Source organism: Protopterus annectens, chromosome 4.part1 (assembly GCF_019279795.1).
Source record: "Protopterus annectens isolate FY-2018-M chromosome 4.part1, PAN1.0, whole genome shotgun sequence".
Taxonomy (NCBI): Eukaryota; Metazoa; Chordata; order Ceratodontiformes; family Protopteridae; genus Protopterus; species Protopterus annectens.
The window spans coordinates 176,333,283-176,349,168 of record NC_056734.1 but is presented as its reverse complement, the minus strand read 5'-3'; the positions used below and the strand labels follow the sequence as shown (position 1 = coordinate 176,349,168).

General features: G+C 38.8%; 1 protein-coding gene across 1 annotated transcript in view; it reads left to right on the top strand.

Moving 5' to 3' along the window:
* The window catches only part of LOC122801191 (multiple epidermal growth factor-like domains protein 6), a gene marked incomplete at its 5' end in the record, with an annotated part of 1,094,182 nt that overhangs the window by 1,074,309 nt on the left and 3,987 nt on the right, over positions 1-15,886 (top strand). The window contains one exon of the mRNA XM_044070750.1: positions 9,841-9,969. Within this exon, the coding sequence (XP_043926685.1) occupies positions 9,841-9,969 (129 nt within the window). The remainder of the gene's footprint in view (positions 1-9,840; positions 9,970-15,886) is intronic.

Genomic DNA, 15,886 nt, shown 5'->3' with positions numbered 1-15,886 from the left:
CAGGCACTTCATCTCCATCACCTCTAGCTTTCTCATCTGTTCTGCCTTTACTGCCCAGGTTTCTGTACCATACAGTAGTGCTGGTCACACCACTGTTTTGTACACCTTACATTTCAGCTTCTTTGGAATTCTTCTGTCACACAGTACACCTGACACTCTATGCCAGTTGGCTGCAGCCCCTCTGATCTAGCTTTGACCTGTTCATTCAAACTTCCCTTCTCATCAACCATCTCTCCCAGATACTTGAAGCTATTAGCCTGGCTCTCTATCTTCCCTTCTACCTCAGTTCTTAGCTTCTTCTGATTTACCCAATTCGCTGCTATTACCACTACCTTATCTGTACTTAGTTCCATCCCATGTGCCTTCAGCTTTGCATTCCATTCCCCTATCTTTTGCTGAAGTTTTTGCCCAGAATCTGCCTGTAATGTCATATTGCATGCATACAGCAGATTTACTGACCTGTTTGTTAATATAGTCCATCACCAGTATGAACAGCAGTGGGCTCAGAGCTGAACCCTGGTACACACCCAGTTCCACTGGCAACCCCTCTGTGAGACCGAACACTGTTCATACTTGTGTCATTGAGTCCTTGTACATAGCCTGCACTAATTGTACAAGTGTTTCTGGTACTTTGAGCCACCACAGTATTGCCTAAATCAGCTCTCTTAGGACTTTGTCATATGCTTTCTCCATGTCTAGGAATGCCCAGTTGGACTCTTTCCTCATCTTTAGCTTCTTCTCAACTATCTGTCTCATTGCAAACATCGGGTCAGTTGTGCTGCATCCTGGTCTGAATCCAAACTGTTTATCTCCCATCTTACTTTCTACTGCTCTGCTTATCCATTTGTCAATCACCCTGTCCAGAACATTCATGCAATCTGACAGGAGTCTGATACCGCTGTACTGCCCACAGTTGTGGATGCCCCTTTGTTCTTGAGCTCTGACATGAGTATGCTTATTCTCTAGTCATCTGGGATACACCTTTCTCTCCACACTGCTGTGAGTACCCTCGGGGGCCATTTCTCCACTATCTCATTCAGCATTTTTATCATATCTGCTGTGACCTTATCTACACCTGCTGCTTTTCCTGACTTCATTTTTCTAAGTGCTACTCTTACTTCTGTTTGCATGAGCTCCTCTTCTTCTCTCATTGTACAGCTTCTGAGGAGTTTTCTTCATTCAGACACTCCTGGAAGTACTCCTTCCAGCTGCCTTTGATGTCCTGTGGACTGGTGCGCAGGTTGTTGTTGGCATCCCTTATGAAGGGTGTCTGACTATCTTCTTTATCTTTTTGTCTTTGTCTTGCAACCTGATATAGTTTCTTTGTGTCGTGTACTGAGTCACTTTCCAGAAGATGCTAGAATGCCTCCGATGCCCTGTTCTTTGCTATTGCAACTCCTTTCCTAGAAAACCAGTATTCCTTCCTAGCCTGCTCCTAATTTTCTGTCTCCCACTTTTTCCTGTACTCTTTCTTTCTTTTGATGACTTCCTGGACTTCTGACTTCCACCACTAGCATTCCTTATGTACCTTATTTCCATACCTGGCTCGGCCACGTATTGGTTCTGTAGTCCTCACACATGCTGTTGTGAGGTGCTGCCATTTTACTTCAACTCCAACTATTTCCTACTCTTCTTGGGGGGCTAGAGCCCTAATTAATTTATTGAATTGTTGTGCTTTCTCTCCAGTTAACTTCCAGGTCATCTTTCTGGTCTCTGTTGACCTTAGAGCCTTCTCAGACTATTACTTGGTATGCTAATTGTGGCAACTAGTGTTTTTTGCTGTGGCTGACTGTTTCACTGGGGATGACTTGGCAGTCACTGATTCTATGCTAGTGCCCTTTTCTTGCTAGGAGGAAGTTCACCTGAATTGTTTATTGACCACTCCTGTATGTGATCTTGTGACTGTCTGAACCATGTGTTGACTACTACCAAGCCATTTGCCAGACAGAAGTCTAGAATGTCCTCTCCTCTATTCCTGTTGCTGCACCCATGTTGACCCAGGCAGTCCTCCTATCCAGTTCTTTCTGTTCTGATATGTGCATAGAAGTCACCCATTATAAACACCAATTCCTGTTTTCCTGCTTTATCTATTAGGTCCTGCAACTGCTGTATGAATGCAGTCTTTTCCTCACTATCACAACTCTGCTGTGGGGCATAGGCTGACTCATTACATTGAAGTCTGGTTTTTCATGAGGCTAATTCAGATGATACCCCTCACTGCCTTCTGAAGCTTCTCTGTCAACACAACTCTACACCATTTCTAGCCTGTCCTCCTCTGGAGTAGTGTCTTTGCTGCACTGCCCTTCTACCTTGCTCTTGGATATATAGGATATCCAGCCTCCTCCATATCATCATATCACCCACTTCTAAGCTCTGTCCTGCCACTGAACCTACATCAGATGTAGAAATTCTTAGTTCATGTTTGGCAGGTTGATTAGTTTTATGTCCAGCTTTTTCACAAGAGAGCTAACACAGGTAACCTAGGCTGGGCAACTGGATGCAGGCTGGCCAGGGCTGCTGGGCTTTATGGTGAGCACACAAACTGACCAAAGGTGGCATGTATACCCCTCCCAGAATTAACATGCCATAGGTCAGGGTAGGCCAGGTCCTCAATCCACTTATACCCATGACCATTTGGCGACATTAGTCAACACAAGTGAATCACTTAGAGTCATATTTTACATCGTTGAGTGGTTAACCCTGCCATGGCGTGCAGTTTGTGATCCATATTCCTGGATCACAAGGATACTGCGCACCAGAATAGATGCCAAAAGTGGTTGGTCTATACAACTCCTCCCCATATAGAGCACCATTTAGAGTCTGTTCTGCCCACAGCTACATTCATTGGTGATTTTGAGATGGAAGCACTCAGCATGTTTTCAGAGGTGGGACACACAAGGAGAACATGCATACTTCAAACAGGCATTCGCCAGATGTCAGGAATTAACCTTGTACCTTGTGCATCAGAGGTGAAGAACTTGACCATTAAGCCAACTGCTCTCTCTCCAAATATTGCACTTTAGCTATGTATATACAGTAAAAACTTTCATATACATAGCTAATCAGATTATGTTATATATTCATCCATTTTCAATTACTTTGGATGGACTCATTTTCTTGTACTCTGCGATTCTAAGCTACGTCTTTCATTTGGCAATTGTTATAGGGGCCATTACTATTCTATGAGTCAGATTTTAATAGTAATATATGTGGATACTTATGGGAAGTACCTTTTATGTGGGGGATACTATTTTTACTGTTTATTGAGCATGGCTACATTTTGTTTTCCCTCCATTGTTTGTGGATCCACATTTTTTCTTTGTTGGGGTATGGTTTTTCTTATTTATGTAAATTTTCCTTTGGCATGTGGTTTGTAATAAGTCTGATTAATTTATTAATTAGGGATATGTTCTTGAGATATGTTTTAATTTAATTTTTAAATGTATTTCTAAATTTTATTTGGTTTGTGTTTTGATTTTTTTTTATCTGTTGTTATTGGAAACTAAGTATATATTTGTATTTATTTAATGTTATGTACACTGCAGCGGTAGGTGGACTGGTCAGGAGTACATGGGTGCCTTTTCAGCAACAATCTTTTAAAAGGCAATAAAAAATGTGCATTCATTTAAAGCATGGCTTAAACATATGCACACTTGAAATATGTTTGTCAATAGTAGTGTACAACGTACTTTAGTAAACAAAGTTAAATAGGAATTTGACAATATCATCACTAAGTAAATCATGTATCTGAGTAAGTAGTATATTCAAAAATGTACATGGTTCCAACATAATAGGCATTCCATCTAATATTTGGCTAATAGGTAGACATGTTAGAAACATATTGAGAAAGCGTTACCTAAGTGATACTAAATGCTAGCTGTGATTCCTGGCTTTCCCTTTCTTTTCCCTGTATTTTGGAATACTGGAAAAGGTCAGGAGGACAGAATGGTCAGTTGGGAATAGTGATTAATGGTTATGTGGAAGATGGGGCTTATTGGTTCATAGGAGGTTACTAGGCTATTGGCCCTCAGGCCAGTTTAAGTCCGTGTCTTTGGCACCAATCATTTGTCTATGTCAGCCCTTTATGTAGTATGTCGACATTGTTGGGGGACTCAGTGATTGCACCTAGTTTGCAGTCATCTGTGAACTTGGTAAGCCACAGGCCATCTATTTTCACCTATACTTCTGAGAAATAGATTCTAAACAGTAGGGGACCCATCCCAGATACTTGTGGTACACCAGTGGTAACTGGTATGCTGATAGAGGTAGAATCCCCAACTTTGACTGTATGCATTCTGTCAGTGAGCCAGTTGGCTACCCATCAAGTGACATATGGGTTAATTTCCAGCTGGGTAAGTTTCACAATGATGCCTGAGTGGAGGATTGTGTCAAAAGCTTTTGCTAAGTCAAGATTGGCTGTATGTACTGTTTTGCCTTCATCCATGGCTTTGGTGACATTCTTGAAGAAGTCCACCAGGTTTAATAAGCAAGATCTACCCTTAATGAAGCCAGATTGGGTTGGGTCAAGAGTTTGAAGGTCACCTATGTCTTTGTTGATAAGGTCCATGATGATTCTCTCCATAATCTTGTAGATAAGGCTGGTTAGGCTTATAGGTCTATAGTTCCCAGGGTCAGTTGATAGACCCCCTCTGTTAATGGAATAGTTAAGAAAAAAAGACTAATCAGCATTTGGAATGAAGTGGTATTTGGAGAGAAACGCTGAGAATACCTTTCTACCCTGTTTCCAGCTTATTAATACCCAACATACAGTTCCATTGTAATGATGATTACAGGGAAGGGAATGCTGTGGATTCCACCAACTAGCACACAGTTATACTGTTGATATAATTTATATGCTACATGGCAAACTGCTCTCATATGTTGCTTTTCTCTCAAATTGTTTACATAATAGAAGCACTGGCTAAAGCAGTACTTATCTAGTCATCACTTTTTCATCTATGGTAGACTATATAAAAGAAATTACAGGGATTTTTGTAGAAGACCCATATGCTGCTGGTTTGGCATGTGGAGCTAGTACTGACTGGTAATATGGCACTAGAACAGGACTTCCTTGCCTTAGAGGTTCACAGTCATCTGAGTTCTTTCTGAACTGCTATCAAACTTAACTGTATTTTCTGGTAAGACTGTAGCTAGGTGACAGAATCAGCAACAAATTTACCCTGTAAGTCAACAGAAGTGGGTCCAGTAAAATTGTGTGGCAGTAAATTAGAAATGTGTAGACTACGTCAAGCCTCATCTCCATTTTAGTGTGTGCTGTACAGCACAAATGGACTCTTTAAAGGATTATGAAGATTACTGGAATAATGAAAACCCCCTCACAAGCAGTTAATCCATTGAAATGTTCAGGTCACTTTCCATCCTACTGTTCAAAATCCTGTTGTTTTCAGACTTATTCAAGAAGTGCCACGTCTTAATATAGGTCAGATGAAAGAGTTCATATTTCATGACAAACCTCAGTATTTCATCAGGTTTTGTCAGAAATAATCAGACCACATGCTACTTTCAGATGGCACTGATTTGTTTTAGTAAATATCTGTTTGTAATGAGAAGACATTTATGTTTTACCATTCCCAGAAGATGCAGGGTAACACAAACACACACACACACACACACACACACACACACACACACACACACATATATAATATATATATATATATATATATATATATATATATATATACCTATCTATATAGATAGGTAGATATAGATATATAGATGGATATGGATTAATAGATATATACACACACATTTGTTTAGTGGCTTGCAGTAGAGGACTTTTAAGAGACATGTAAGGATGATATCTTCAGACAATAATCATTGGATAAATAGTCTTCTTCTTTCGGCTTTCCCCGGTTAGGGGTTGCCACAGCGGATCACCTGTCTGCGCATGATTCGCAGTGGAGTTTTAAGGTGTCGAGTTGCCAGCCCAGCACCCAACCGTCCACAAAAGGCACACATGTGCACGCACTCATGCCTAGGGCCAACTTAGACTGTTCAATCCACCTACAGCATATCTTTGGGATTTGGGAGGAAACCGGAGCACCCAGAGAAAACCCATGTGACCACAGGGTAGACATGCAGACTCCACACAGAAGGCACCCCAGCAATCATTGGATATATAGTAGTCTTTTTTTAAATATACAATACCGAAAGTAATTTTCTTGCTTCAGCAGCAGACAGTGTTAGTTGAACATAAGGAAGTTAACCACATATTCCTGTCTTTGTCTCAGAGAAAGCAGGTATATTGTAAGCAGTCCTAGACTTTTAGGTTCATAGGTTCATAGGTTAGTACTAAGCCAACTGCCCTTGCTAGCCATTTTAAGCCTAGCCAATTATCCCTTGTTAGACTCAAACCCTACACCTTGTGTTTGTAAGGCAAACACCTTAACCATTTGGCCACCCTCCCAACCCCTTTGAACATCTATATTAAACAGCAGAAATCAAAGACAATGATCGTACCTGGCAGGTTTAACAAAGAGCATTAATGCTTTGACCTAGCAATGTAGTCCTAACTTGATTTCCTCTGGGAAAGAGTCAGCATGTGTTTAAAAACAGAACTACTTTGATGGTATTTTTTTTTGAAACATTGCATTTTTGTGAGTTTATTTGCATCAGATTGTTTGCCTATACCTAGATTTGATATGGTATGTTTGTCCTAGTATTTGTGTCCAGCTGAAATATCTTCTTGTAGGCAGAAAGTAGTAATATCTCAGTATGTATTACTTTCATTCATATTTGAAGACTTCAAAAATGTATCACTTATTTACATACCCTACCTCCAGCTAATAATATGGTTGCAATTCTGTTATTTTTATATTATTGTTAAGCAGTTTTAATGAATGGGTTTCTGCTATAACAAGATAGCTTACTGAAGTTTAATTTAATTTTAGGTTTTAATATTTGTCTTGAAGATGAAGTCTTTTAGTAACTACTCGTTTTATTGTTGAAATTAACACCCATTGAAGTAGTTCCTTCTGGCAATGCAAAATAATCACTTAAGACACATTCCTGTATTACATGCATCCCGCAGTTTAATCCTTTCTTGTGACAAACATGTTTTTAATTAAATCTGCATGACTACATTGTGAGCATCCCATCAACAGTTATCTGCATTTTAATATTTAGAAATCCTAAATGATTCTGTGGGGGGAAACGCATTCTCCTTAAAATATTTTAAATGTATGTAAGCTTTAATGTAAATCTTAACAGTAAGGGAATATCAGTTAGCAAAAAAAAAAAAAAAAACTAAAGAAAATAAAACTTTTAGAAATGTGGGAATTATCTCTAATCCATCCGTACATCTGCATTCCCTTTTTTCTAACTTTTACACATTCAGGGTGTCAAAACGTCTATTAAAACTATTACTGCCTGAAGTTTCAGAGAGGCATTGCATTGAGGATGCGTCTAGAATACATTCTTGTAAATCTTAGCTGCCAAAACATACAGATGTATATCCATAAACTGTGGACATCCCAGATGTCTATATCTTTCCCATACTGAAAATCTAACCTTTGGACTCTAACAATACCTAGATACAATTTGTCTCCACTGTCTACTCTGTGGGATGGATGTACCCTACAGGCAATCATGGGATAAAGATTTTAGTAATTAATATTATTTCCCTTTGTTAGTGTTACTATTAACATAGCATTAAAGAATAAGACTTAATCAGTTTATCAAATGTTTTATTATTTGCTACCTAGTTGATGTTACTTCTACTCATAAATATTTCACAGAAGAAGATATGCACTCCTTAGGTCTACATTCATTTATTAAAAGAGTAAAAGAAGTATCTATAGAAAGTGTCTGATTAATTCCAACCAGTAAATGAAATCAAAACTGCCAAAAAGATTCCAAATTTTAATAGTCACATCATTAGTAGGATTAGGGAAAGTCAGTCTGATGTAATCAGTGTAAAGAGTAGTCACATGGTTTATGCTCAACAGAAGTGAACAGATATATACATAATTTCTCAGTTTAAAACAAAGGTTTCTATACCCAAGATAAACAATAATGGGGGCAATGGTCATGCTTGATGTGCACCACATATCAAGGGGAGCCAAGAAGAGGAACCTTTAAGTGTTCGTTTTGAGAGATGTATTAATTTTTATTTTTAAATAACTGTTACAGAGAGAGTTAAATAGTTACAGTTTGTGAACTTTTTGAAGAAAGAGAATTTTCTAGCTGTGTTCGACTCATCATACTGGTTGTGTTACTTATCATTACGTTGGTTTTTGAAGAGTCGTTTGTTCCGCTTTGATTCCTGTCTATTATTCTTCCATTATTATTTTAAGTCTTGTGTGTCTGCCCTGTAAAATTATTCTTTTAGATGGGATGTCTGTGGATTAATCACTATACTTCTCATGTAAATTAGGAATATTTCCTCTACACGCTCTATTTTTAACATCATCAACAGAAAGCCATGTCCATGTGCTAAGGCATCTTTTCATAAAAGCATTACAGTCCTTCCTTTTGATTTGTTCTTATTTTATTTATTTAACATTTGTTAACCAAGAAAGTCCGACTTGGAACGAAGACAATTTTCAGTGGAGGCCTGGGGAGAAACACTCCAGATGCATGTCTTTGTGATGTGGGAGGAAACCGGAGCACCCGGAGGAAACCCACATGAATGCAGGGAGGACATGAAGACTCCACACAGAAGGCACCCCAGCTGAGAATTAAACTGGAGAACCTGTTGCTGTGAGGCAACAATGCTACCGCTGCACCACTGCACCATCAGCAACTTATGTAAATCTCACATCGTTTTTATATGACCAGTCTTTGAGTTCAGTCAGTTTCTGTGCTATTGGCTCATATTTTAATCAGTGTTTCTCCATCTTTTCTTTCATCATCTCTTAGGCAGATTGAACACCAGTTATTTCCCCTGAATACATGGTTAAAATGTTTTGTGGTACCTGCAACTTTCTGTTATTTGCCTCATTTTATTCCAGCAGCAGTCCACTTATCTTGAAAATCTTAGAGTGCATTCAGTCAATGTATATCTAATTGGTGACTAAGGAATTTTCTCCTTTAGCTGCCAATACGACCTGCTTTTATGCCATCTGCTCCACATGCTTTCTGTCCACTTCGAGCTTTTCATAGTTTGCCCTTTTACTTTACTTTTTTACTTCATTATTGACTTTCTGGATGTAATAGACAATTGAGCAACCTATTTCTGTTAACAATGTATTGCAGTTTACAGGCTTTTTTTGATTTTAATTGCCCTCAGTCCAGAGATTTATTTATTTATTTTTTTAACATTTGTTTACCAGGAAAGTTCAACTTGGAATGAATCCAATTTTCAGTGAAGGCCAGGGAGAAACGCACCAAACGCATGTCTTTGTAACGTGGGAGGAAACCGGAGTACCCGGAGAAAACCCACATGAGCACAGGGAGGACATGCAGACTACACACAGAAGGCACTCCAGCTGAGAATCGAACTGGAGAACTTCTTACTGTGAGGCATCAATGCTACTGCTGCACCACTACACCATCCATCTGTTTTCAACTGCTCATAATACCACTACCACCATCTTGGCATTCTGAAACTGGTTTAATTTTTAAAGATTTAGCCGAGCTTCACATTTTATAAACAAAAACATCATACCAGATCATGCATATTTTGTCTTATCTGTATTTCTGATATAGTGTTTTGTGCTGCATTTAAGATAGCTGTTGTATTTGCTTAATTAAATAATATTATCACTGAAACCTTACAAGTGTTTTCTTTGTACCAGTCAGGGTAGCAAAAGTAACTGATAGCTTATTGGACAGATATCTAGTACATCATTTTCTTTTTACATATTATTTTAACAGAATGCAGTGGAAATATGTATGGTCCCAACTGTTCCTTAACCTGTCAGTGTTCTAACAAGGCCCAGTGCAATTCCCACAATGGAAGATGCACCTGCCCCTATAACTTTTGGGGGCCTACATGTGAAGAAGGTATGTAGTATTGATTAATATCAAATACTTAAAATTCTTTACTGAATCTTTCTAGTGATGATGCATTCCTTGAATTATGCACACTGTAATGAAACACTATGAAAGAGTTTTAAAGCAGTTTATTAGTACATGCTATATACTTTTTGGAGTATGTTCAAGCAATTTCCATCTCATAAGTGCAAAATAAGCTTCAGAAATCTACAAAAGTCTAAAAAAATTAGAAGATAAAAAGGTGAGTTATGAAAATAAACTATATGTTCACATAAAGAAAAACTGCTAAGCCTTCTTTAAATGTTTGCTATCTCTGAAGGGTGGGGTAGTGTGGGATGGGAGTACAGGAATACTGACCTGGTGGATAATTCAGTGACTTTTGAACAATCCAGTGATGCAAATACTTTGTCTAAGCATTTTTTATATTTATAATTCCAACAGCAATGCAGTAGCTAGAAAGAGTAATAGCAATATTATAGTCTTCCCCAGTGTTCAGATAGAGTCAGTTGAAACAACCATTAAGGCAACAGATGTAATACTGCAGCTAGCCCTGATGAATATAATGGGTATGTTTTAGTTAACATATTTCTAAAAATGGTAAACTACCATAACTGCCTTTTTCAGGCTACCCTGTACAGTGGCTCTGATGCTGAAATTTCAGAAAACACCCCACTAATTCTAATTCCAAAGGGTAACAGTTAAGGTACCACTTTGTAATTATTGCCCAGTAAGTCTTACAAGCATAATTGGGAAGACATTTGAGGGAGTAATACTAGCTCTGCTATCTGTTACCCCAGGAGAGTTATAAAATATTTCCCAGCATGGGCTCATACATGGAAGACATTGCCTAAGCAACCTTATTCAATTTTTGCACCATCGTGGTTGATGCTTTTGAATAGGATCTTATTGGAGAGTTTCTCTACTTAGTTTTAAGTAAGACACTGGATTGTATTTACATAATCATATTTTGAGGTGATGGAAAGACTGAAGATAGACAGATCCATTATTGTATGGTTGCAAACTGGCTGTGAGGCAGAAGTTACAAAGTAAGGGTGAGGAATAAGTACTCCGATGAAGTTATTGTAGACATTGGTATTGTGCAGGGCTCTGTGGTGGGGCCTTTTTTGATTAGTCGCTTTGTTTACCATCCCTTTCTTCAGTAATGTGTGGACTGGGATGGCAGGGAGAGTGACCGCTGATCATAGTATCCTGTAGAGGTATGAGGATGATATGTATTTCTGGTCCATGGCTGATAAGGTGTAATTTAATCCTGGAAAGTACAGTCTTATTCATTTGGGGATATTAAACCATGGGTATCTTTATGTGATAGACTATGAACAGCAGCATCAGTGTTAAAGATTTAGAGGTAACTACAGCTAGCCAGTATAAATTCAGCAACCTTACATCTGTTGTAATGCGTAAATGTTATGGGATGATGAAGGATGTTTTGACAACTGTTAGTAGCAGGGACAGCAAGGTGGTGTTACCTGTGTACATCACCCTTAGTTTGTCACATATAGATTATGGTGGAAATGGCATGTCTTTATACCAAGTCCTATGTTTATAGGCTGAAGGAATTCAGAGAGCATTTACAAGACAGACAGCTGGTCTTTGTGGTTTTCCTTATGAGAATAGGCATAAGACATTAAATTTATACTTGGTTACATATAGACTTATGAGAATGATGCTATTTTCAAGTGTCTCATTAATGAAAATATCTTACTAGTGTTTGGTGATGCATTGACTGACCACTGTATAAAAACTAGGAACAGAAATGTATCTGTCAAATGACCTGTTACCTCCTCTAACGGTAGGAAGAATAGCTGCATATGCAGAAGAAGCAGGTTCATAGGTGTTTACTAGGGTAACGGCCACAAGGGCCTTTTTAAGCCTAGCCATGCATCCCAAATATCTGACAAGTTCTGATACCTTATGTTCCCTCACTTTGGAGACAAGCATTCATCATTCCCCTCTATAAAGGCAGTAAAAACACTGGCACCACTAATTTCTGTTCTATTTCCATACTTTCATCACTCTTAAAAGTCTTGGAAAAATGTATTCACTTACAATTGATGCCTTATCTAACACAAAACAACCTCCTAACCCCCACACAACATGGATTCTGTCCTGCCTACAGTACCATCACTGCACTCCTGTCCTTCCTTGAGTCCATTAACCATGCTCGTGACTCTGGCAAAATCATATCAACCTTGTTGCTAAACCTTTCCAAAGCCTTCTACACCATCTCCCACCCTATACTCCTATGACAACTCTCCTCCCTCAATCTCTCCCCTTCCACCATAGCTTGGTTCACCACCTACCTCTCCAAAAGACAAGCTGTTAAATGGAAATATTCCACCTCTTCCTTTCTATACACCCGTAGTGGGGTACCCCAAGGTTCTGTCCTTGGCCTCTTACTTTTCAATATATTCACCACTCCATCTCAAATTATACACTAATCCAGTATGCCAATGATTCAACAATCATCTGCTCACAGCTGACACCCCTTCCGACCTTCTGCATATAACCCAGTCTGCTTTCTCTGAACAGTGAAACCTGGATGCAAAATAACTGCCTTGCCCTCAATGCCAATAAAACCAAATTAATGATTTTTTTCCCCATATAAACACTCCCCATTGATAAAAACTCCTTCAAGATCATAAGCCAGACTAACACCTCCATTGAAATTGTCCCGCACACCAAACTGCTCAGCGTCATTATTGATGAACATATAAAATTCGATATCCGCATCCAAACTAACATAAAAAAAAACACACACACACACAAAATGAGGGACTCCTATATAGGTATAACCATTATCTCACTCCTTCCACCAGAAAGATCCTCGCCTCCACATACCTTCTCCCCTCCCTAATGTATGGTGTTCCTCTGTTCTTGAATCTTCAGCTCGGCTTTCAAACTAAATTAGAAACCTGCTACAATAAAATCTGCAAATTTGCCACCAACTCTAGGAACTCCTCCCATCACTGCATCTTCCTCCACTCACTGCAGTGGCTCAAGCTTCCCAACTATTTGAACCTCCTTAAACTCACCACTGCCCATAAGCTCATATTTAACCAATCCTCCTGTCCCTCTCGCTTCACCTCCTTAACCCCTTATATTCCTAATCTCTCACTTAGGTCAGAAAATCAGAACCTGCTCAAAATCTACAAACTTTTACAACCACCTGGACACTCTCTGCTATCCTGCTCCTTAGTAAACTATGGAACTCTCTTCCTCCCTCCCTTAGAAATTACTCATAACCACTATAACTTTAAATCCCTCCTCCATTCCTACCTATCTTCAAAGTGGGAATGTCCTTGCTCCTTCCTCACATAGGACCCCCCTATATCAAAACCCACCTTCTAACTCTGTGCATCATCTCTGCACTCACATCATTTGCCCTCCTGCTCCTCCTTAAACTCCAAATTTTGTTAATAGTTTATTTCCAGCAATTTCTCGTCCTCAGTTGTAATTCACTGTTAATGACCCTTAGACTGCTCTGTTGCTAGATTTTTACTGTTATTGTGGAATGTAAAATTTCAATTGTAATTCACTGTTAATGACTCTTAGACTGTACAGTTGCTACATTTTATTATTATTATTGTAGAATGTAGAATGTTTTACTGTAGAATGCTGCATAAAGCTGTATGACTTATTTGCTTTGTATGTGTATATGCTAATATGTTTGTCATTGTTACTGGAGCTTTTCTCCCTGGCCCTCTACTGAAAACAGGCTCATTTTAGGTCCAGTGAACTTCCCCAGTCATCAAACTAAAATAAATAAATAATAAATAAAATAAATACCCTTGATAAGTGTAAGCATAGGCCTGGGGAGGAACCATTTACAGGCTACATGTGTCCATTAGAGACATAGGTGCCAAACCAGGGATGAATTTCTGGTTTCCCATCCAGTTCTCCAAGTTGCACTTGAATTGGGTTAGGGAGGAACTCTGCTTCATATGGATGGGGAGCTTGTTCCATACATGGGGTAATCTCTGGGATACATACCTATCTCTCAAGCAGGTCCTATTTATATCACAGATCACAGGCAAGGTTTAAGTTTTAGAATGGGTAATTCTAGAGCTGTTTGTTTTGTGCATATGCAGGTGGTCCATCAGAGTGGGGTCTGACAATGCCCTATATGCCAGGCATAGAATTCCCTCAAAAGTCTGTAGGTGACAGAATACAAGGAATAGGGCTTTGAGGCAGTCTGCATAGGCCATTTTACTTATGCCCTGTAGTCTTTTAGTGAGGAGCCTCTGTAGACATTCCAATTGTGGGATATACCTGGTTAGGTACGTACCAAAAGAGGGGCCTTGTACTCAATGATAGGTCTGATGAATGCCAACAATCATACTGCCATTTAGAAAATCTGTGCACTACACGTCAAGACCTTGCATCAAAGTATTTAAACTTGATGTGTTTATGAAGTCAGATGTGGAAATGATGAATAGCCACACACACACACACACACACACACACACACACACACACACACACACACACACACACACACACACACACACACACACACACATTATTATATATGTAGGTGTGTGTGTGTGTGTGTGTGTGTGTGTGTGTGTGTGTGTGTGTTGGATTGCTTTTCATTAATTGAGAGGAAAGAACTGATATCCTATATAACAAAAATATTAAAATTAAAGTTGTTGAATTAAGGTTGTTGAATTCATTACCATGAAGTATTCAAGTATATTCCTGTCTTGCTGTATTTAAGACAGGCTTAGACAAATGGGCTGCTGAATAAGTTTATGGAGGGAAACTCCTTGGTGGTCATAACCATTGCACTGAACATTAAACACTTACAATATCAAGACAGAGTCTGTTAACACTGAAACAGTACTCAGGTAAGCACTGCATAGTTTCACAAGCACAGCTTTTTCAATTAGATTACTTGGCCAGTGCCAATGAATAATGAAGCACAGCCATTCCTGTGATGCTGAAAGAATATTATAGTCTGCAATAACAGTAATTGCAGTCTAACTTGAGGGTCAGCTGGGTGATAAATATCTGAAGACCACATTTTCTGTGTGAGTCGGGTATTTTGTCTAGTGTTCTTCTGTAGCATTTGAGATGGTGCATCTGCAGTAATGAGAGTGGGCTATTGCAAGAATGTTTCAACAGATCTACTTTTAAATACCGAAACCTCACATGATCGAAGACCAAAAGATTGAGACTGGAAAACTGAAATCTTATAATACTGAAACCATTCAACACCAATGCCCAAAATACCAAACCCAAACTGCACATACAACCCACTTCACCAAAGTAATACTATACAAAATAAAACACAACAAAAACTATTTACAACATTAAATGACTACTAACTAATCTTCCCTCAACAAACTGAACTATCTAAAACCAAACAAAGTGGGGGCTACACCCCCCCACACCCCTAACTATATATACCAACTCCAGGATCGCACTACAGTGAAGAAAAGGGCATGTACCTTTCTCTTACCTTATAGTATGGCACATGCATCCACTACTGCCGAGAGTGTACAAAACGTCCACCATATTTGCTCACATACTTTCTCTACAAATTTAAAGGGACATACTGCATTGACAAACACTAACTATGAGTTTCCTATGCTAATATTGATATTAAGACATTGGTGCTTTAAATTTCAATCTTCTGATACTAGACATTCTGAACCTTCAGTCTTCTGACCTTTCAGTATTTTAAAGTTTTGGCTTTCTGATCTCGATCTTCTGGTCTTCAATCTTGTAAGATTTCAATATTTAAAAGATGATCTGTTCAACATGACACATACGGCTAAGTAGATATATATACTTCAGGCACTAATACATTGCATGCCATGACACAGAGGGAGAGGCATATGGGTAAGGCTTTACAAAATGACAATCCAGTCATTTTTAATTCCAGTGTTTTGATGACAATTAG